Source organism: Oncorhynchus mykiss, chromosome 15, assembly GCF_057628025.1.
Source record: "Oncorhynchus mykiss isolate SJ-2025 chromosome 15, ASM5762802v1, whole genome shotgun sequence".
Classification (NCBI taxonomy): domain Eukaryota; kingdom Metazoa; phylum Chordata; class Actinopteri; order Salmoniformes; family Salmonidae; genus Oncorhynchus; species Oncorhynchus mykiss.
Window position 1 is genome coordinate 57,103,466 of NC_143036.1, and position 22,515 is coordinate 57,125,980.

The 22,515-nt window shown below is 46.6% G+C and overlaps 1 protein-coding gene across 2 annotated transcripts in view; it reads left to right on the forward strand.

The window, feature by feature from the left end:
• mpped1 (metallophosphoesterase domain containing 1) overlaps positions 1-22,515 on the forward strand; it is a 49,269-nt gene that overhangs the window by 16,076 nt on the left and 10,678 nt on the right. For both annotated transcript variants that reach the window (XR_005036128.2, XM_036944614.2), the window contains exon 4: positions 2,154-2,379. Coding sequence is in view for 1 of the 2 variants with exons in the window: in XM_036944614.2 (XP_036800509.1) it covers positions 2,154-2,379 (226 nt within the window). In the remaining variant the exon portion in view is untranslated. The remainder of the gene's footprint in view (positions 1-2,153; positions 2,380-22,515) is intronic.

Below are 22,515 nucleotides of genomic sequence, written 5' to 3' on the forward strand. Positions count from 1 at the left end.
ACATTCTACTATTTCTCTGAACAGTGGAACACTTGGAATGGTACTGTACACATTCTACTATTTCTCTGAACAGTGGAACACTTGGAATGGTACTGTACACATTCTACTATTTCTCTGAACAGTGGAACACTTGGAATGGTACTGTACACATTCTACTATTTCTCTGAACAGTGGAACACTTGGAATGGTACTGTACACATTCTACTATTTCTCTGAACAGTGGAACACTTGGAATGGTACTGTACACATTCTACTATTTCTCTGAACAGTGGAACACTTGGAATGGTACTGTACACATTCTACTATTTCTCTGAACAGTGGAACACTTGGAATGGTACTGTACACATTCTACTATTTCTCTGAACAGTGGAACACTTGGAATGGTACTGTACACATTCTACTATTTCTCTGAACAGTGGAACACTTGGAATGGTACTGTACACATTCTACTATTTCTCTGAACAGTGGAACACTTGGAATGGTACTGTACACATTCTACTATTTCTCTGAACAGTGGAACACTTGGAATGGTACTGTACACATTCTACTATTTCTCTGAACAGTGGAACACTTGGAATGGTACTGTACACATTCTACTATTTCTCTGAACAGTGGAACACTTAGAATGGTACTGTACACATTCTACTATTTCTCTGAACAGTGGAACACTTGGAATGGTACTGTACACATTCTACTATTTCTCTGAACAGTGGAACACTTGGAATGGTACTGTACACATTCTACTATTTCTCTGAACAGTGGAACACTTGGAATGGTACTGTACACATTCTACTATTTCTCTGAACAGTGGAACACTTGGAATGGTACTGTACACATTCTACTATTTCTCTGGCTGCACATTGTGACCATTCATTGGAACCATAGAAAAATAATCATTCTATTTATACGGTTGTTACAAGTGAGTTGTGACCCTTCTTTGTGATGTGTACTGTTTGCTGTTAAATCTTGCCTGTATGTAAACTTGCCTTTGTTTTCAGGTGCAAAAATCATGTTGTAAGTTCATTCTTATGGTTTAGGTTATTTTGTTGTTTCTATGAGTAAGAAAAACTCAAATCAAGGTCTATACAGTTTATTGCCATTATGTCTATCTGTACAATAACCCAATAAATAAAGTTTACATGCAAGAACAAAATGTGTTACATCCAGCCTAGCTAGTTCTCCCCCCCCCACCTTCTGTCTCTCTGGATGCTGTCACTGTTCTCTGACTGGCTGTTGTGACAGAGCCGTCTCTTGAGTTGTCAGCCTCTCCTAAAGCTGAGTTTAATTACTCCTTTTCAGCAGCACGACGCACACACACACACACACACACACACACACACACAGCATGCCACATCGTTCTCGCAGTAATTGTCAAAAAACGCACAGCGATTGAAGTCTCCATCAACCGTGCTACCTGACAAACGCCGATGCGTCTCACGTCTCGTAGACAAAGAAGACCCCCAGATTTGTCATGGTTTTCACAAGGTTTTTTCATCAACCCTTTGAAAACATTAGGGGATATGTAGATGTGTGTGTGTGTTGGCCTGCCACAGTGTTGGACAGGCAACGCGGATCGATGGACTGTCCCCACTGTGCCCATCTCTGAATAGACAATTAGAGGAGGAGGAGGAGGAAGAGTTACAGTACACGATTATTGACTGGGTTTGGATGAAGGGCCCATCTATGATAAACATATGCTAGCAATGGCTCATGTAGAAAATGGTTATTCTAATAGAATATGTTTGATATTTACTATAGTTCTAAAATCCCTTTATTTATAATATTCCTAAAATAAATAAAAAATGACTATATCCCTAAAATTCTAAATAATGAAATAAGTGTATTGAAGGTTCCGTGAAATATTTCCTTTCCTATTCCTTTGTTACCTGTGATTAATGGAACTGTGACTGTCAGATAAGAAATGTCTTTGTGAGAACGAACAAAACAAATATGATTGTTGACACTATTGCAACTAAGATGGATCGGAGCTAGTATGACCCATGACAGACGAGACAAAAATAAAGACATTCCGTATCAATTAATGATCTTTTTCCATTGGATTTTTGGTACTCTGTTGCACCTGTAGAAGTTTGTTGAATGGACTACTTTTGAACTGATGGTCCTTTTCCTCCTTTCTCTCCTCTCCCTCCCAGGCACCTTGCCCTACGACATAAAGATAGTGATTGCGGGGAACCATGAGTTGACCTTTGACCAGGAGTTCATGGCTGACCTGATCAAGCAGGACTTCTACTACTTCCCATCAGCCTCCAAGTTGAAACCAGAGAACTATGAGAACGTCCAGTCCCTGCTCACCAACTGTATCTACCTGCAGGACTCAGAGGTCACCGTACGCGGCTTCCGCATCTATGGCTCCCCCTGGTGGGTAACTCTGTAACTGCAGTATACCTGATAGTGGACAACACTCTTACTACTTGATCTATTTCTATCTATCAATCTTCTCTCACAACCACTTTGTCCTTCCTCTCCACTTACTTTCCTGTCAGTCATTCACTCACCCTCCCCTCCACACACTTCCTCCCATGCTCTTTTTTTTCATGGTTACCTCTCTAGCTATGGTTCCTTCTTCTTTTTCACCCTCCCTCTCTCCTCTCCTCTCCTGTTTTCTCTCCCTGGTCAGCGCCAGGCTGTGTGTGTGTGTGTGTGTGTGTGTGTGTGTGTGTGTGTGTGTGTGTGTGTGTGTGTGTGTGTGTGTGTGTGTGTGTGTGTGTGTGTGTGTGTGTGACCAATGCTCCATGATGCAGTGTTATTGTGTTTTTGGTGTGTCCATGTGTTTTTGGTGAGGGGCCCCAGAGGTAGTGTGTTTTTGGGAGGGATGTGCGTGTGGGGCCCCCAGTGTTAGGTAATTGGTTTGAGATAGTGGGGTCCCTTGAGTTAGAGGAATAGTCGCTATAGAGAGATGCCTGAGGTGTGTTGAGATAGTGAGAAGGGGTGAGAGAGAGAGAGAGAATGGAGAGGGAAAGGGAGAGATGAATAAAGAGAGATGGGGAGAGGGAGGGAGGGAGGGACAGAGAGAGAGGAAGAAGGAGGGAAAGAGAGAGAGAGTGAATGAGAAATTAAGCAGGAGAGAACTGAAGACTGAGGGTGTGAGAGGAAGAATGGTGTACACAGCTTCAATTCAGTAACACCGGCTGGGTTTGGCTTGTGCAGTAGGCTTACCACAGAAGGCAGATGAAATGGTGTGTGTGTGTTAGTGTGCCTTTGTGTGTGTGCGCGTGCGTGTGTGTGTGTGTGTGTGTGTGTGTTGCAGCAGCCCAAGGCTCTGTTCCTCCAGTACAGGGGGACTCCAGCTGGAGGCTCCATGTGTTCCCCTCTCCACACTGTCTGCTCCTCTATCTCTCTACCTCTCCTCATCCCTCCCTCAATCCACCTGTCTGCTCCTCTATCTCTCTACCTCTCCTCATCCCTCCCTCAATCCACCTGTCTGCTCCTCTATCTCTCTACCTCTCCTCATCCCTCCCTCTCCCTCAAACCACCTGTCTGCTCCTCTATCTCTCTACCTCTCCTCATCCCTCCCTCAATCCACCTGTCTGCTCCTCTATCTCTCTACCTCTCCTCATCCCTCCCTCTCCTTCAATCCACCTGTCTGTTCCTCTATCTCTCTACCTCTCCTCATCCCTCTCTCTCCCTCAATCCACCTGTCTGCTCCTCTATCTCTCTACCTCTCCTCATCCCTCCCTCAATCCACCTGTCTGTACCTCTATCTATCTACCTCTCCTCATCCCTCCCTCTCCCTCAATCCACCTGTCTGCTCCTCTATCTCTCTACCTCTCCTCATCCCACCCTCAATCCACCTGTCTGCTTCTCTATCTCTACCTCTCCTCATCCCTCCCTCAATCCACCTGTCTGCTCCTCTATCTCTCTACCTCTCCTCATCCCTCCCTCTCCCTCAAACCACCTGTCTGTTCCTCTATCTTTCTACCTCTCCTCATCCCTCCCTCTCCCTCAAACCACCTGTCTGTTCCTCTATCTCTCTACCTCTCCTCATCCCCCCCTCTCCCTCAATCCACTTGTCTGTTCCTCTATCTCTCTACCTTCCCTCTTCCCTCCCTCAATCCACCTGTCTGTACCTCTATCTCTCTATCGCTCTACCTCTCCTCATCCCTCCCTCTCCCTCAATCCACCTGTCTGTTCCTCTATCTCTCTACCTCTCCTCATCCCTGCCCCTCTCCCTCAACCACCTGTCTGTACCTCTAGCTCTCTACCTCTCCTCATCCCTCCCTCCCCCTCAATCCACCTGTCTGCCCCTCTATCTCTCTACCTGTCCTCTTCCCTCCCTCAATCCACTTGTTTGTTCCTCTATCTCTCTCTCTCCCTCAATCCACCTGTCTGCTCCTCTATCTCTCTACCTCTCCTCATCCCTCTCTCTCTCCCTCCATCAACCTGTCTGTTCCTCTATCTCTCTACCTCTCCTCATCCCTCTCTCTCCCTCAATCCATCTGTCTTCCTCTATCTGTCTACCTCTCCTCATCCCTCTCTCTCTCCCTCAATCCACCTGTCTGCTCCTATATCTCTCTACCTCTCCTCATCCCTCCCTCAATCCACCTGTCTCTACCTCTATCTCTCTACCTCTCCTCATCCCTCCCTCTCCCTCAATCCACCTGTCTGCTCCTCTATCTCTCTACCTCTCCTCATCCCTCCCCCTCTCCCTCAATCCACCTGTCTGCTCCTCTATCTCTCTACCTCTCCTCATCCCTCCCCCTCTCCCTCAATCCACCTGTCTGCTCCTCTATCTCTCTACCTCTCCTCATCCCTCCCTCTCCCTCAATCCACCTGTCTGTTCCTCTATCTCTCTATCTGTCTTCATCCCTCCCTCAATCCACCTGTCTGTTCCTCTATCTCTCTACCTCTCCTCATCCCTCTCTTTCCCTCAATCCACCTGTCTGTTCCTCTATCTCTCTACCTCTCCTCATCCCTCTCTCCCTCAATCCACCTGTCTGCTCCTCTATCTTTCTACCTCTCCTCATCCCTCCTTCTCCCTCAATCCACCTGTCTGCTCCTCTATCTCTCTACCTCTCCTCATCCCTCTCTCTCCCTCAATCCACCTGTCTGCTCCTCTATCTCTCTACCTCTCCTCATCCCTCTCTCTCCCTCAATCCACCTGTCTGCTCCTCTATCTCTCTACCTCTCCTCATCCCTCTCTCTCTCCCTCAATCCACCTGTCTGTCTGTGCGCTCCACATGTCGCTGGCTCGGCAATGGGGAGCACAGGGGAACGCGGGGGAACGAGGATGTCTCTTTCTATCTCTAATCTCTGTCAGGAGCAGTGGGACAGCGCCTGCTTTACCCTCTCCAGTCCCGTCTCCATGGCGATGCCAGGCTGGCACTGCTTTATGGCCCGTGGCCAACCTGTACTGTAGCCTCGGGGTGGTGGGAGGAGAGACGCCTGTCTGTCTGCCTGTGTCTCCTGCCCTGACAAGTTGTCTGGCCTGAATGAACTGTAACAGCACAGTCACTCTCCCCTCTGCTCCAGTCACTCTCCCCTCTGCTCCAGTCACTCTCCCCTCTGCTCTGCTCTCACCCTCCCTCCATCTCCCTTCTTCCCCTTAATTCTCCCTGTCTCATTTCCTCCATTCTTTTCCCTCAACCCCCTCAGCCATCACTATTCCACAAAGCCCTGTTCCAAACCCATATCTCTCCTTCTCCCCATCCCTCCATCCGTCTTTACTTATGTTCTGTCATCCTTCAATCACTCGTTCTCTTTTCTATCCCTTCATCCGTCCCTCTCTCCTCGTGGGGGTCTGATGGCAGGTTGCTCGCAGCACGGTGCTTCCTTGTCCGTCCCTTGTCTCCGTCACAGACACACACACACACACACACACAGACACTCACAGCTCCACCATCCCTATCCCTACCCCCCAGTCTCCAGACAAAATTAGATCCGAACATAGCATGCTGCATCCTACCCGAATCCTAACAATTTGTCATTCTCTGAAATGTGGAATCAAAAGGACAGCATGGGGGAGCAGTTGTGTGTGTGTGTGTGTGTGTGTGTGTGTGTGTGTGTTTGTGTGTGTGTGTGTGTGTGTGTGTGTGTGTGTGTGTGTGTGTGTGTGTGTGTGTGTGTGTGTGTGCCTCTGTTCCTGTTCTGACAGTAATGCAAGTTTACAAGTCATTTGTCATGGGCGTATCGCAAAGCCACCCCGCGTCTCGGAGCTAAAGGGATGGGGAGACAGAATGGAAGGTGTGTGTGTGTGTGTGTGTGTGTGTGTGTGTGTGTGTGTGTGTGTGTGTGTGTGTGTGTGTGTGTGTGTGTGTGTGTGTGTGTGTGTGTGTGTGTGTGTGTGATGGAGGCTGAACAGTAGAGCCCCAAACCATAGTCTAACAGTAGCGTGGGAGGCATGGGAATTAGCCACAGTAGTCGTCTTTTCAAAGCCCAAACGAGGCAGAGAATCCACTACACAACGCACAAGCACAGAAACACAGCGGAACGAGGGAAAAGGGGAGAAGGAGGACAAAGTGGAACGAGCAAGTTTTTTTTAAAATGTAGACCTGCTCAACTGTGTTTGGAATTTTAGGCCTTCTATTTTGAGTGTGTCAAAGAGAGGGCAGAGGTGGCAGCATTAGTGTAGTCTACAGCTGTGTGTGTCAGAGTGTATCCGAGGTCTCGGAACATGTTTTGTTTTACACAGGGGAGAGAGCTCCTCGCTTCACTGCAGACTTCCAATGTAGCTAATCACATGGCTAATTAAGGAGATCACAACACTGTGGTGTGTGTGTGCGTGTGCGTGTGTGTGTGCGTGTGCGCCCTACTGGTATAGCCAAGAAGTGAACTATAAATGATGTCGCCTATTTAAATGATTAGCAGAGACTGTGTGGGCCTGATTCAATTCATCGTAAACCAATCCCTTAAACAATGAATTGAATTGTGATTCAGTTATCATCAACACAACTGTGTCGTCCTCACCTTGCTCATGGACGGAACAATGAATGATCACCTTGTAGTTAAACATGTCCTTTTAAACATGTTCTTTCTACAGCTTTAGTTCCACATAGATCCTCACAGTATTTCACTCTCTCTTCACTGGTTTTCTCCTGAGAGAGAGAGAGATAGTAGGGTGATAGGAATAGCAGAGAGAGGTAAAAGGGAGAGGGTGTAGAAAGAAGGTAAGAGAATGGGGTAAAGAAAGAGAGATGTAGAGATTGAGAGGCAGGAATGGAGAAAGGAGCGCGAGAAAGGGGGAGAGATGGAGAAGAGGGGGATGGAGAGAGTAACAGAGGCCTTATAGCGGCCCTCTCTGTGGAATGAACTAATGGGTTAACTCTCTCTAAGTGTTCATAATGACAGTCTCTAAGGACGGCACACACCACACACACAGAGACACACACACATCTGAAGAGCGGCGGGAGAGAGAGAGGGGGAGGACAGAGGAGCGAAATCAGGAGCTGTTTATTGATGGGGGAGTGGTGGGATGAGGATACTTTTTTTTAAATGAAAAAGGGAGAAATGTATCGCTCCCCACTGCTCTCCGCACGGAATAATTAAGCACGGAGATGCAAAAGACTCCTTAATTAGATTTTTTAATTATTTAGGATTTCACTTCTTTCTATAGTGGCCCAATTAAGAAAGCTCATCAGAAAAACTAAAGAGATGAAGAGAGTCTTCTCCTCTTCCTCCCCCTCTTCCTCCCCCTCTCCTCTCTTTGATTCATGGTGAGGGACAGAATACCTGCTCCCCCTGTTTTGAAAACTTCTCTGATGAAGGGGGGATGGAAAGAAGGAGAGATCTCTCCTCTTTCTCTGTGTTTTTAATTAACAGGTGTTTTGATGTAGACTGAGAGGATGGGTGGAGAGTGGCAGAGGGAGAGAGGGACAGAATACTCCAGGGGTTTTATATAATGACTCTAATGATGTAGAAATGATGAAGGTCATTTGACCTCTTTGGAGTTTGTCTAAGAGTTCTTGCTGTTACTGCTGAACATCTCTTACAGAATATTATAGAGAGGGAGAGATCGTCCTTCCATGTGTGCGCTAGCTAGCTACAGTAGTGTCTCGTCGTGGGTGTTGCTTTTGTAGGGCTGCTCACCAGGGTCCTTGCTAAATTAAATTCTGATGTGCTCAGAGACTGTCCCAAAACCCCTGCAGCCCTGTGCTCTACCCCTCCTTCTCTCTCCCTCCTCTTTTCTTCTTTCTCTCTTGTTCGTCCACATCGCCTGTTTCCAGTGGTTGAGGTGTATTCCCCAAGTGGGACAGTGAGGTACCCTGTGATGAACACTGAGTAGTAATAAACGGCCACTTTCGGTTTGGAGGGGAAAAGGGAGAGATAACGGCCTACTTCAACACTTGTCACTTTCCCTCCTTCGTAGATTCTCTTTGTTCTTTAATCTCTTTCCTCCATTCTCGTTCTCTTTCTCTAAGTGCTGTCAGTCTCTGTACCTGCAGGTGAGTAAACACTCTGTTATGGTGAGGTGTTATGAAGGGAGGGAGAGAGAGGATGAACGAGGAGGAGAAGACGTTTAGTGTGTCGTTTCCCTGTAGGGATTTCTCTTTAAATTACCTGTTAAATGGCCTCAAGAGGAAATACTTTGTGTGTGTGTGTGTGTGTGTGTGTGTGTGTGTGTGTGTGTGTGTGTGTGTGTGTGTGTGTGTGTGTGTGTGTGTGTGTGTGTGTGTGTGTGTGTGTGTGTGTGTGGTGGTGTAGGCCATTCTCCTTGATTCCCCTCTCCAAGGCATGTGGGCTTCATATTAATTCTGAATTAAAGTGATTCTATCCATATGTTCTCCCTTTTCTCTCTGTTTCTTGCTCACACACACACAGATATAGTGTTGTTCTCAGCGTATAGTTTCTCCCTTGCGGTCTCAGTTCGGGTCAGGCAGTGAGCAGTCACTGGTCAGTGTCCTTGTTGACCACAATTAGACCACATAGTCAGAACCAGTCTAGAGGACCAGGAATACTTGTCCAAAAAGTCATGTGGGGTTGTATGATGCTGTGAGTGTTTGTGTGTGTGGGGTGATTTCTTCCCCCTTAGGGTGTCTCTGTCCTCTATATCAGACCCTTCTGGTGTGCTGGAACGCGTGCTGCCATGATGCCCAGCACTGGTTCAGAACAGGGGTCACTCTTCCCCCCCGCCTGCCATATTTTCACCCCACCCTTACCATCCCATCAACCTCTATCTTTGGCGAATCAGTGTGTTTCCCTATGCACAGGAGACTGGTGGATGGGAGGGAGGGAGCAACAGTAGAAGGCCCTCCTTTTTCTTTTCCTTTCTTTCCTGTTCTTCTCCCTCCCTCTGTCCACCGGAGAACTTTGAAATAATTTGTGTCTCGTGGGTTTTTACACATTCTAATTTCCAACTAAATGGGACATCTGTTTGACAAAGGGAAGATTTGCCACGGTTGCCAAGGCAACTATCACTCTGAAGGGGGGGGGGGGGGGGGGGGGGGAGAAGTCCAACAGCTTTTCTGGACAGAATTAGACTGTAGTGGATGTAGCTAACGCACATTATCCCTCCAAGACAAACACAGCTTAGACACATGCTAGTCCCTCTCTCTTTCTCTCGCCCTCTTTCTCTCTCGCTCTTTCCCTCCTCCCCTCACTTTTTGCCTCATCCCGCTTTTTCTCTCCCCCTCTCTCCCTACCTCTTCTCCCCACTTCCTCCTTATTTCACCCCCCCCCCCCCCCCTCTGCAGAATCATAAGAAGAAGAAAAAGATACACGTCACATTGAGATCTGCCACCAATTAAAAAGGAAAGCCCCTCCCCCATCTCTCCACTCTTCCCTGTCTTCCCCACTGTCATCTCGACTGTCACTCCTCCCCTGTGAAGCCACCTCTTCCTCCATGGTAATTGGTCATTATTTAGAACAGGAAGGGACAAATGTGCCTCCCTAGCGCTTCTAAATGCTATTTAAATGGGAATGCATTATGTTCTACGCTAACAGGGTTAGCGACTAGTGCCACGGTTGTTATTAGGGAACTGTGGAAATGAGACAAGCAGGCAGGTAGGCAGCAGTCTAGCTCAACCATGGGAATCAAAATACGGCAAATACCTGTTGTCTGCCTGTGGCACTCTATAGAGGTATTTTGAGTGGAGTCAGACTAGACCGTGGATGATGGGCGTATGGGCAGGTATGGACACAGGAGAACGTGTAGGAGGGCTAGTGTCAGGTATAAGAGGCTAGAGATGTCAGATATTCTACTCAATTTGCAGCTTGCGTCAAAGTGGAGGGGGAAGTTCAGATCAGTGTTATCCAAATGGTAGGTCAACTCATGGCTTTAACATCATGAGCGCTGGCATGATACAACATCACTACTTTAAGCATTAGGTGGGTCATCGCACAGACACATTTTTAAGGGGAACCTTGCTGGCATATTTGGGTGTATTCCGTTCCTCTCACTGTCCCCTCCCCCCTCTTTCTTTCTTGGCCCTCCTCTGTCCTCCTCTGTCCCCTCCCCCCCGATGCCTGCAGAGTTTGGACCCCTCTCTCCAGTGCCGCTCCAGGCACCTCCATATGACACAGTTCTCACCCACCTGCTCTCATCACACACACACACACACACACACACATACTGGGCTGCTGCAGCTTTCCTCCACCTGCTGCAACAAGGGAGGCTTACAGGATGTTGGAAGCAGGCGCTGCCTACACCCCTACTTCTCCACACACACACGCTGCTGACGAACACACACATTGAACATGTACATCCACAGAGAGACTCACTTCCTCATCCTCTTAGTCTTTCTTTGTCTGCCAATCTTCCTCTCTGTCTGTTTGTCTGTCAGTCTCTTTTTTTCCCATGTTTCTCTTCTTCTCTCATTCTCTCCTTCCTTTCTCTCTTTCACACATTCTTTCAAGTGTATCCACTTTGCGAGAAGACATAGGTGGCGGCATGTGGATGTCCACATGAAATCCCCCCCACCCTAGTGGCAACGTTAGTGCAACGTGTCTCTGAGCATCCTGTGAGAGCAGCGTCCGACGGGAGTTCATTATCGCTGGACATGAAGTCGTCTGTCATGACCCAGCAGATTTGTCATCTCTCAGTACCTTGCACTACCCAGCCAGGAATAGGGGGAGGAGAGGAAGGGGAGCGAGGAAGGGGGTTCTTTGTTCGGGGTAGTTGGCTACAGAATCTGGAGAAACTCACAGAGCATGTCATGACCATGCACAGTATCTATTCCTGACAGTGCATTTCATAGGGATCCATGACAGGCGTGTCATAGTGTGACTACGTGTCTTAATATTGAAACCTTGTGAGTAGTCTATTGTAGAGGTCGATTGATTAATCGGAATGGCCGATTAATTAGGGCCGATTTCAAGTTTTCATAAGAATCGGAAATCGTTATTTTTGGGCGCTGATTTTGCAGATTTAAAAAAAAATATTATTATTAAAAAAAAAATGTATACCTTAATTTTACTAGTTTAAGAACATATTAAGTCAGTTAAGAACACATTCTTATTTTCAATGACGACCTAGGAACGGTGGGTTAACTGCCTTGTTCAGGGGCAGAACGACAGATTTTCACCTTGTCGGCTCGGGGGATCCAATCTTGCAACCTTACAGTTAACTAGTCCAACGCAATAACCACCTGCCTCTCATTGCACTCCACGAGGAGCCTGTTACGCGAATGCAGTAGAAGCCAAGGTAAGTTCCTAGCTAGCATTAAACTTATCTTATAAAAAACAATCAATCAATCATAATCACTAGTTACACATGGTTGATGATATTACTAGTTTATCTAGCGTGTCCTGCGTTGTATATAATCGATGCAATGCTGGGGGATGATTTAACAAAAGCACATTTGCGAAAAAAGCACAATCGTTGGACGACTGTTCCTAACCATAAGCACCAATGCCTTTCTTAAAATCAATACACAGAAGTATGTATTTTTAAACCTGCATATTTAGCTAAAAGAAATCCATGTTAGCAGGCAATATTAACCAGGTGAAATTGTGTCATTTCTCTTGCGTTCATTGCACTCAGAGTCAGGGTATATGCCACAGTTTGGGCAGCCTGGCTCATTGCGAACTAATTTGCAAGAATTTTATGTAATTATGGCATAACATTGAAGGTTGTGCAATGTAACAAGAATGTTTAGACTTAGGGATGCCACCCGTTAGATAAAATACCAAACAGTTCCGTATTTCACTGAAAGAATAAACGTTTTGTTTTCGAAATTATAGTTTCCAGATTCGACTATATTAATGACCAAAGGCTCGTATTTTTTTTATTTTTTTTATTTATTTCACCTTTATTTAACCAGGTAGGCTAGTTGAGAACAAGTTCTCATTTGCAACTGCGACCTGGCCAAGATAAAGCATAGCAGTATGAGCAGACAACACAGAGTTACACATGGAGTAAACAATTAACAAGTCAATAACACAGTAGAAAACAAAGGGGGAGTCTATATACAATGTGTGCAAAAGGCATGAGGTAGGCGAATAATTACAATTTTGCAGATTAACACTGGAGTGATAAATGATCAGATGGTCATGTACAGGTAGAGATATTGGTGTGCAAAAGAGCAGAAAAATAAATAAATAAAAACAGTATGGGGATGAGGTAGGTGAAAATGGGTGGGCTATTTACCAATAGACTATGTACAGCTGCAGCGATCGGTTAGCTGCTCAGATAGCTGATGTTTGAAGTTGGTGAGGGAGATAAAAGTCTCCAACTTCAGCGATTTTTGCAATTCGTTCCAGTCACAGGCAGCAGAGTACTGGAACGAAAGGCGGCCAAATGAGGTGTTGGCTTTAGGGATGATCAGTGAGATACACCTGCTGGAGCGCGTGCTACGGATGGGTGTTGCCATCGTGACCAGTGAGCTGAGATAAGGCGGAGCTTTACCTAGCATGGACTTGTAGATGACCTGGAGCCAGTGGGTCTGGCGACGAATATGTAGCGGGGGCCAGCCGACTAGAGCATACAAGTCGCAGTGGTGGGTGGTATAAGGTGCTTTAGTGACAAAACGGATGGCACTGTGATAGACTGCATCCAGTTTGCTGAGTAGAGTGTTGGAAGCCATTTTGTAGATGACATCGCCGAAGTCGAGGATCGGTAGGATAGTCAGTTTTACTAGGGTAAGCTTGGCGGCGTGAGTGAAGGAGGCTTTGTTGCGGAATAGAAAGCCGACTCTTGATTTGATTTTCGATTGGAGATGTTTGATATGAGTCTGGAAGGAGAGTTTGCAGTCTAGCCAGACACCTAGGTACTTATAGATGTCCACATATTCTAGGTCGGAACCATCCAGGGTGGTGATGCTAGGCGGGCATGCGGGTGCAGGCAGCGATCGGTTGAAAAGCATGCATTTGGTTTTACTAGCGTTTAAGAGCAGTCGGAGGCCACGGAAGGAGTGTTGTATGGCATTGAAGCTTGTTTGGAGGTTAGATAGCACAGTGTCCAATGACGGGCCGAAAGTATATAGAATGGTGTCGTCTGCGTAGAGGTGGATCAGGGAATCGCCCGCAGCAAGAGCAACATCATTGATGTATACAGAGAAAAGAGTCGGCCCGAGAATTGAACCCTGTGGCACCCCCATAGAGACTGCCAGAGGACCGGACAGCATGCCCTCCGATTTGACACACTGAACTCTGTCTGCAAAGTAATTGGTGAACCAGGCAAGGCAGTCATCCGAAAAACCGAGGCTACTGAGTCTGCCGATAAGAATATGGTGATTGACAGAGTCGAAAGCCTTGGCAAGGTCGATGAAGACGGCTGCACAGTACTGTCTTTTATCGATGGCGGTTATGATATCGTTTAGTACCTTGAGTGTGGCTGAGGTGCACCCGTGACCGGCTCGGAAACCAGATTTTTCGATAATCATGGATTTATCGGTGGTGACCGTGTTACCTAGCCTCAGTGCAGTGGGCAGCTGGGAGGAGGTGCTCTTGTTCTCCATTGACTTCACAGTGTCCCAGAACTTTTTGGAGTTGGAGCTACAGGATGCAAACTTCTGCCTGAAGAAGCTGGCCTTAGCTTTCCTGACTGACTGCGTGTATTGGTTCCGGACTTCCCTGAACAGTTGCATATCACGGGGACTATTCGAAGCTATTGCAGTCCGCCACAGGATGTTTTTGTGCTGGTCGAGGGCAGTCAGGTCTGGGGTGAACCAAGGGCTGTATCTGTTCTTAGTTCTGCATTTTTTGAACGGAGCATGCTTATCTAAAATGGTGAGGAAGTTACTTTTAAAGAATGACCAGGCATCCTCAACTGACGGGATGAGGTCAATGTCCTTCCAGGATACCCGGGCCAGGTTGATTAGAAAGGCCTGCTCACAGAAGTGTTTTAGGGAGCGTTTGACAGTGATGAGGGGTGGTCGTTTGACTGCGGCTCCGTAGCGGATACAGGCAATGAGGCAGTGATCGCTGAGATCCTGGTTGAAGACAGCGGAGGTGTATTTGGAGGGCCAGTTGGTCAGGATGACGTCTATGAGGGTGCCCTTGTTTACAGAGTTAGGGTTGTACCTGGTGGGTTCCTTGATGATTTGTGTGAGATTGAGGGCATCTAGCTTAGATTGTAGGACTGCCGGGGTGTTAAGCATATCCCAGTTTAGGTCACCTAACAGAACAAACTCTGAAGCTAGATGGGGGGCGATCAATTCACAAATGGTGTCCAGGGCACAGCTGGGAGCTGAGGGAGGTCGGTAGCAGGCGGCAACAGTGAGAGACTTATTTCTGGAGAGAGTAATTTTCAAAATTAGTAGTTCGAACTGTTTGGGTATGGACCTGGAAAGTATGACATTACTTTGCAGGCTATCTCTGCAGTAGACTGCAACTCCTCCCCCTTTGGCAGTTCTATCTTGACGGAAGATGTTATAGTTGGGTATGGAAATCTCTGAATTTTTGGTGGCCTTCCTGAGCCAGGATTCAGACACAGCAAGGACATCAGGGTTAGCAGAGTGTGCTAGAGCAGTGAGTAAAACAAACTTAGGGAGGAGGCTTCTGATGTTGACATGCATGAAACCAAGGCTTTTTCGATCACAGAAGTCAACAAATGAGGGTGCCTGGGGACATGCAGGGCCTGGGTTTACCTCCACATCACCCGCGGAACAGAGAAGGAGTAGTATGAGAGTGCGGCTAAAGGCTATCAAAACTGGTCGCCTAGAGCGTTGGGGACAGAGAATAAGAGGAGCAGGTTTCTGGGCATGGTAGAATATATTCAGGGCATAATGCGCAGACAGGGGTATGGTGGGGTGCGGGTACAGCGGAGGTAAGCCCAGGCACTGGGTGATGATGAGAGAGGTTGTATCTCTGGACATGCTGGTTGTAATGGGTGAGGTCACCGCATGTGTGGGAGGTGGGACAAAGGAGTTATCAGGGGTATGAAGAGTGGAACTAGGGGCTCCATTGTGAACTAAAACAATGATAACTAACCTGAACAACAGTATACAAGGCATATTGACACTTGAGAGAGACATACAGCGAGGCATACAGTAATCACAGGTGTTGAGTTGGGAACGCTAGCTAAAACAGTAGGTGAGACAACAGCTAATCAGCTAGCACAACAACAGCAGGTAAAATGGCGTTGACTAGGCAACGGGGCCAACAGACAAAACAAACAAGCAGAATGGAGTACCGTGATTAATGGACAGTCCAGCGTGCATCAGCTATGTAGCCAAGAGATCAGTGTCCAGGGGGCAGCGGTGGATGGGGCAGGGAAGCTGGACTGGCGAGTGTTATCCAGGTTAAAAAAACTAACAATGACTAAATAGCTTGTAGCTAGTTAGCTGGTTAGCTTCTGGGGGTTCTTGAGTGTGTACTAAAAAATTAAAAATAATAGCGATTCCGTATCACATTGGGTGAGGCAGGTTTCCGGAAGGTATAAACAAGTTAAAAATCAAAAAGAGATAGAAAGTAAATATGGATCCAGTGAGTGTTTGGGACGCGGCGATTCAGACGGTTAGCAGGCCTGTGCTAACAAGCTAACAGTTTGTAGGCCCGGGCTAAACAAGGTACCAGTTAGCGGACCGGAGCTGGACAAGCTAGCAGTTAGCAGGCCTAATTAGCAAGCAGGGAGATAGCGAGGGCTAGAGAGTTAGCCTTTGGGGGACGTCGCGATGGGGTGAGTCTGTTTATTCCTTATTCATGCGGTGACATCGATAGACCGGTCGTGGGCCCGGGTATTGTAGCCCAGGAGTATGCTACGGTGGTAGCACAGGTGCGCTGGCCGGGCTAGCTTCAAGCTAAGTGGGTGGAAACGCTAGCCAGGAGTAATCGTCCGGGGTTGCGGTTTAGCTAGATAGCTAGTTGTGAAGATCCAGCTGAGAAATGTTCCGTTTGCGGTGGGAATCCGGGGATGAATCCGGGGATGAAAAATAAATAGGTCCGTTATGCTCTGGTTAGAGTCGCGTTGTTCAAACTGGCGAGAGCTTTCCGAGCTAAAAGGTTAGCTGATGACCGGTTAGCTGAAGACCGCTAGCACAGCTGGTGGTTAGCTGGCTAGCTTCAGTTGAGGGGTTCCGGTTCCGAAGTAAATATAAATACTTTAGGAAAAATAGCTACATTGGGTGAGGCGGGTTGCAGGAGAGTATTGGAAGCTTAGGTTTAGCAAAATGTTTTTAAAGAGATATGCTTAGAAAAATATGTAAAAAAACGAAAAAGAAACGATATATACAAGGGACACGACACGACAGGACGACTTACTGCTACGCCATCTTGTGTGTTATGTTGTAATTAAGTCTATGATTTGATAAAGCAGTCTGACTGAGCTATGGTAGGCAGCAGCAGGCTCGTAAGCATTCAAACAGCACTTTCGTGCGTTTTGCCAGCAGCTCTTCGCAAGCACAGCGCTGTTTATGACTTCAAGCCTATCAGCCAAATGGCTGGTGTAACCGATGTGAAATGGCTAGCTAGTTAGCGGGGTGCCCTCTAATAGCGTTTCAAACGTCACTGGCTCTGAGACTTGGAGTAGTTATTCCTCTTGCAGAGGGCCGTGGCTTTTGTGGAGCGATGGGTAACGCTGCTTCGAGTGTGGCTGTGGTCGATGTGTTCCTGGTTCAAGCCCAGGTAGGGGCGAGGAGAGGGACGGAAGCTATACTGTTACACTGGCAATACTATAGTGCCTATAAGAACATCCAATAGTCAAAAGTATATGAAATACAAAAGGTATAGAGAGAAATAGTCATATAAATACTATATTAACTACAACCTAAAACCTCTTACCTGTGAATATTGAAGTCTCATGTTAAAAGGAACCACCAACTGTCATATGTTCTCATGTTCTGAGCAAGGAACTCAAACGTTAGTTTTTTTACATGGCACATATTTCACTTCTACTTCTCCAACACTTTGTTTTTGCATTATTTAAACCAAATTGAACATGTTTCATTATTTATATGAGGCTAAATAGATTTTTATTGATGTATTATATTAAGTTAAAATAAGTGTTCATTCAGTATTGTTGTAATTATAATTATAATAAATTATAATAAATAAAATCGGCCGATTAATCGGTATCGGCTTTTTTTGGTCCTCCAAGTATCGGTATCAGCGTTGAAAAATCATAATCGGTCGACCTTTAGTCTATTGATTAGGTAGAGAGGGTGATATAATTCTGTTTACTGCATATTGCTTGAGATTGTATTGGCAACTGTATTGTAACTTGTAAATTCATGGTTAAAATACTTATTTGAAAAAGGGCAGTAAATTGCTGAAACATTGTCAATAAAAGTGTTCCTTCCTCGTTCTCTCGGGTTAATACGGGAAGAAATGCTTTTAGCCTGATTTAGTTTCAGAGCTTCCCTTGCTGCTTTATGGTGCGATGTAAAACACCAGAAATATTAGTGATAATACGATAGTGAACGACCCAGATGTCATATTCTGTTGTGTTAAGTTCATTCAAAGTCATGTGTCTGTTTAACTACTAGTCCCACTTTAATGCATTAAAGTCCCACTTTAAGTCCCGCATTAAAGTCCACGCTTCAATTGTGAAGCGTACGCTGTGTAAGCTATAGCACAGGTATAGGAGAGACGTGTGTGAGAGGCTCTGTCCCTGATCAAACACGGTTTCCTCTGAGATTCTGACTGGGCTAGTTTCTGCTGATCCGTACTTTTCCTAACTGTTTCTAAAAAAGGGGGGGGGGGCATGGAGGAGAGGAAAGTGAGGGAGGGCAGGGATGCGTTTGTCTTTTCTGACATCCAACTTGATTACAGAGGAACAGCAGCAGGCAGGCGAGAGAGGGAGAGGAAGAGAGGGACAGAGGAAGAGAGGAGAGCAGGAACAAGAGACATCTATTCATCTGTCACTAACCCTACGCATCAGTCTCTCTGTTGCTCTCTCTCTCTCTCTCTCTCTCTCTCTGTCTGTCTCGTTTTTCTTTCTTTATCTATCTGGTGGTATGTCTGTATCACTCTTTTTTTCCATTTCTAATTCATTGTTCTCTTTTTTGTCTTTGTCTATCGGTCTCTCCTTCTCCCTACAGTATATAATATCTTTCTCTTCCCCCTATGTTTTCCTCTCCTCTCCTCTCCTCTCCTAATTCCCTCCATCCCTCATCGAGGAAGTCTGCCTGCATTTTATTAAATGTGGGAAACATCAGTCTATAGGGAGACAGAGACCTGCCAGGTGTGTGTGTGTGTGTGTGTGTGTGTGTGTGTGTGTGTGTGTGTGTGTGTGTGTGTGTGTGTGTGTGTGTGTGTGTGTGTGTGTGTGGGTGTGTGTGTGTGTGTGTGTGTGTGTGTGTGTGTGTGTGTGTGTGTGTATGTGAGGGGCGGTGGGAACAATGTTTCAGCATTTCACCAAACAAGCAGAATTAATGACACAGTGGAGGAGTAGACATGGGAGGGAGGGAGGGGTGACAAACACAGGTGGGAGCTCTGGGATTTATGGGGGGAGGTGAGGGTTAGTGGTTGGTTTAGACAGCAGCTGCTCTTCATTGACGGGGCTCGCTGTGGGAATGGATGAAACCAGCTTGATTTGATAAAGAAATGTAGATTTTCAATAGGAAATGTACAGGCAGCTTCACAGCTGTATAATATTGTTGTGTGCTGCTTCTAGTTCAATAAAGATAAGGTTTTTATAGACAGAATATATGCTCTCCTTTGAGAAAACCCTATAAGAACATGCCTGGCTTTAAACCTAACATTGGAGGTGGTGGGGGTTCTTGGGTTGTGTGCTGGTGCTGCTGATGAGTGTGAAGCTGTGAATGAGCACAGCTGTGAGGCTGACTGCTACTGGTCCAGAGAACCAGGCCTTTCAGACTTCACACAAGACAAGTGTCTCTGTATCCATCACTGTTTTGTTGATGAGGCTTGGTTGGTGTGTGTGTGTGTGTGTGTGTGTGTGTGTGTGTGTGTGTGTGTGTGTGTGTGTGTGTGTGTGTGTGTGTGTGTGTGTGTGTGTGTGTGTGTGTGTGTGTGTGTGTGTGTGTGTGTGTGGGCAGATATCCCTGCACTCTGTCACAGATGGGCTCTGCGACGCCACCTTGGTCTGCTCCAGTTTCATCAGGATGGTTGGACACTCTGAGGCTACTGCTGTAGGGGGGGTGTATCTGTGTATATCAAAACGTGTATATCAGCTCAGAGGGAGTTGTGCAGGTGTGTGTTTGTGTGTCAGCCCCAGGGCCAGACATTGACTGGTGTAGCTCAGTGACTGTACTGTGTTTAGTGGATGAGAGCTCGGTGGTAGTCCGTCACCTAATCCTCCACCCATCCAGTGCTTAGACCATTACCGCGCTCACCAGTCACCTGCAATTAAGCCATTACAGAGACACACACACAGGTGCTGAGAGGGGGAAAGATGGAAGGAGAGACTGACTACAAACAGCATTGCTTGATTTCACGTGGGTCAACATTTACTGATACAGTCTCCCTGTTTCGGTGTCTTGTGTGTGTTCATATTTCTTTCCGAATTTTGAGTGTGTGTGTGTGTGTGTGTGTGTGTGTGTGTGTGTGTGTGTGTGTGTGTGTGTGTGTGTGTGTGTGTGTGTGTGTGTGTGTGTGTGTGTGTCAGCCCGGTGCTCCTCGGTTCCTCCTGAACCTGCTGGGTGTTACATAAGTCACGCTGAGGGCCAATATGTCCCCAATCTGCCTCTCCACAGAGAGAGGGGAAGTGGGGATGGGGGCAGTTGGAGGTAAAGAGGTGGAGAGGTGAGATTAGACAGGAAGAGAGGGAGTGAGAGAGTGGGCTCACTAGATGACAGAAACATAGGAGGAATAGATGGTACGTGGATAGATAAAATGAAGAAGGAGAATGAAAGATTAAATAAGGACAAGATGGTGACAGGAAGAACGGGAGGGTACGGGGGTGTTGAAGTAAGGACTGTTCTGTAGCTCACACAGGGAAAGGGGGATACCTAGTCAGTTGCACAACTGCATGCATTCAACCCGAAATGTGTCTTCCACATTTAACCCCTCTGAATCAGAGGTGTAGGGGCCTGCCTTTAATCGACACCATCGGGGGTTAACAGCCTTGCTCCAGGGCAGAACGGCTGATTCGAACCAGCTACCTTTCTGTTACTGCAGGCTGGGCTGGGCCCTGTCACATTTCTTATCCTCCATACTGTCAGTCAGATATACAGTACTCTGCCTTTCAGCATTCTCTCTCTCCTTCCCCATCTCATATTTCCCCTCTATCCCACTCCCTTTCTTTCTCTCTCTTTCAATCTCCTTCTCTCTCTGCATCAGTGTCGTTGTCCGTCCCTCTCTTCTCCCTCTCCCTGTCCCTCTCCCTCCCCTTCCCCTTCTCTCTCCCTCCATCCCTCCCTCTGTCTGAGTAGTCCTGCTGTGAGGATCAATCTTGCCGGGTGGACTGGCTTGTGTGTGTGGTAGTCGTGATTAAACATCAAAGTCTGTACATTAACCATTGTGTGTGGGAGGGAGAATAGTGTGCGCTGAGAAAGGTTTAGAGTTGGATTAATAATGGATAAGAGAAAGTAACGTATTTCTCTGTAACATGAAATAGCGTCTTCTTGGAGTCAAACTCTCTCATGCTTCCATGTACCAGCGCACGTGTGTGTGTGTGTGTGTGTGTGTGTGTGTGTGTGTGTGTGTGTGTGTGTAAATTAATTTATAACTGTCCTATTGAAAGATTTTAATCCTATTCTGTACGATAGAGAGAACTGACTCATTTTAAAATGGCTCCTCACTGGCTCATGGAGTAGACTAAACAAAGAGGACAATAGGAGATATCAGACAGTCAGAGGACATAGAGTACCTAGCAGTATTTACTAGTATCTAATACTGACAGAGAGAAGTTCCCTCAGAGTAGAATGTATTGTTTGTGTGTAATTACCCAGTAATAGGAAGCAGTGTTAACAGTCAGTAGCCTGTGTTTGAACTAGCCCACCTAGCCTCCAGGCTAGTGAATGAGTAAATGAGAACAGGAAGACGCTAATAGCATCTCTAAGCAGCTCTGTTGACCTCTATCTGAGCAGTGGAGTCCCAACGGACCTCTCCCACCCCAGAACACTTTTAATTGAAACAGGCTCTTAACGAGGTTAGCGAGGGGGGTGGGGGGAGGGGTGGTCATGTACGGAGACACACGTCAAGTGGTGCGGGGAGGCAGGGAGTTTAATAAGAAGATCTCAGCTCTTAGGAGTGACGAGTGACAGCACAGCAACCCCCTTTAGTATTACCCAGGTGTGCACACTGTATACACTCATACACGTATACAGTACACGCACATACACTCAGTCTAATAAGAGCACACAAGCAGAGTGTATGTCGTGACTCAGTGTGTGTGTGTTTGTGTGTTTTCCTCCCCTTCCAGGCTGTTATTAGGGTCGTTAAGTCGACAGTTTGTCTTAATTAACTCAAGCTGAGGTGATGATGATGGGGTGTGACTGCATCCACTCGGCTTCTCTGAGAAATAGAAAACTTGAAATGAACACACACACACTCCTATAGCATACACACATTTATTAGCTGTCTCTCTGGTTGCCCCCCTCTCTCAGCATCTTTTCCATCTTCCTATTCTGCGTCTCTTCATACTTTTTGTCAAAAGATATATAGAGAGAACCCAGACTAGCTCTGTACTGTCTAGATACCACTCTCTTCTGTGTGCTCTCTCTGTTTTTCTTCACCTCCCTTTCTCTACCGCTCTCTTTTCCCGTGTCTCACAACATCACTAAAACCATCTCCCTCTCTTTTGTCTCTCTTTCTCTATTTCTCACCAAGCCTGTTCCTCTCTAGACCTCAGGACAAGTCTGGAACTGATTTAGATTTAAAATTCCTCTTTTGGCGTGCTGTTTTTCTTCCTAACGACTGTGAAGTTAACCAAAGTGTGTGTGTGTGGTTAACGCCTCACGCCCCTCAGCACTGCCTGATTCGTTAATCATTCATGGCTTTCTCCAATGATATCATTAAGCTTCTGAATGGAGAAACAAATACACACACACTCACACTGAAATTGTTACACACACACATTACCAAGCCCGATACTGATCTCTTATTTGTTTTCAAACCTTCTATAATATTACCCTGTTGGGTAAAGTGGTGTTTTGGGTAAACATGACACAATCACCCTGTCTCTCTGTCTCAGTCTCTCTGTCTCTCGCTTTCTGTCTCTCACTGTCTGTCTCTGGCTGTCTTTTTCTCGCTGTCTGTCTCTTGCTGTCTGTCTCTGTC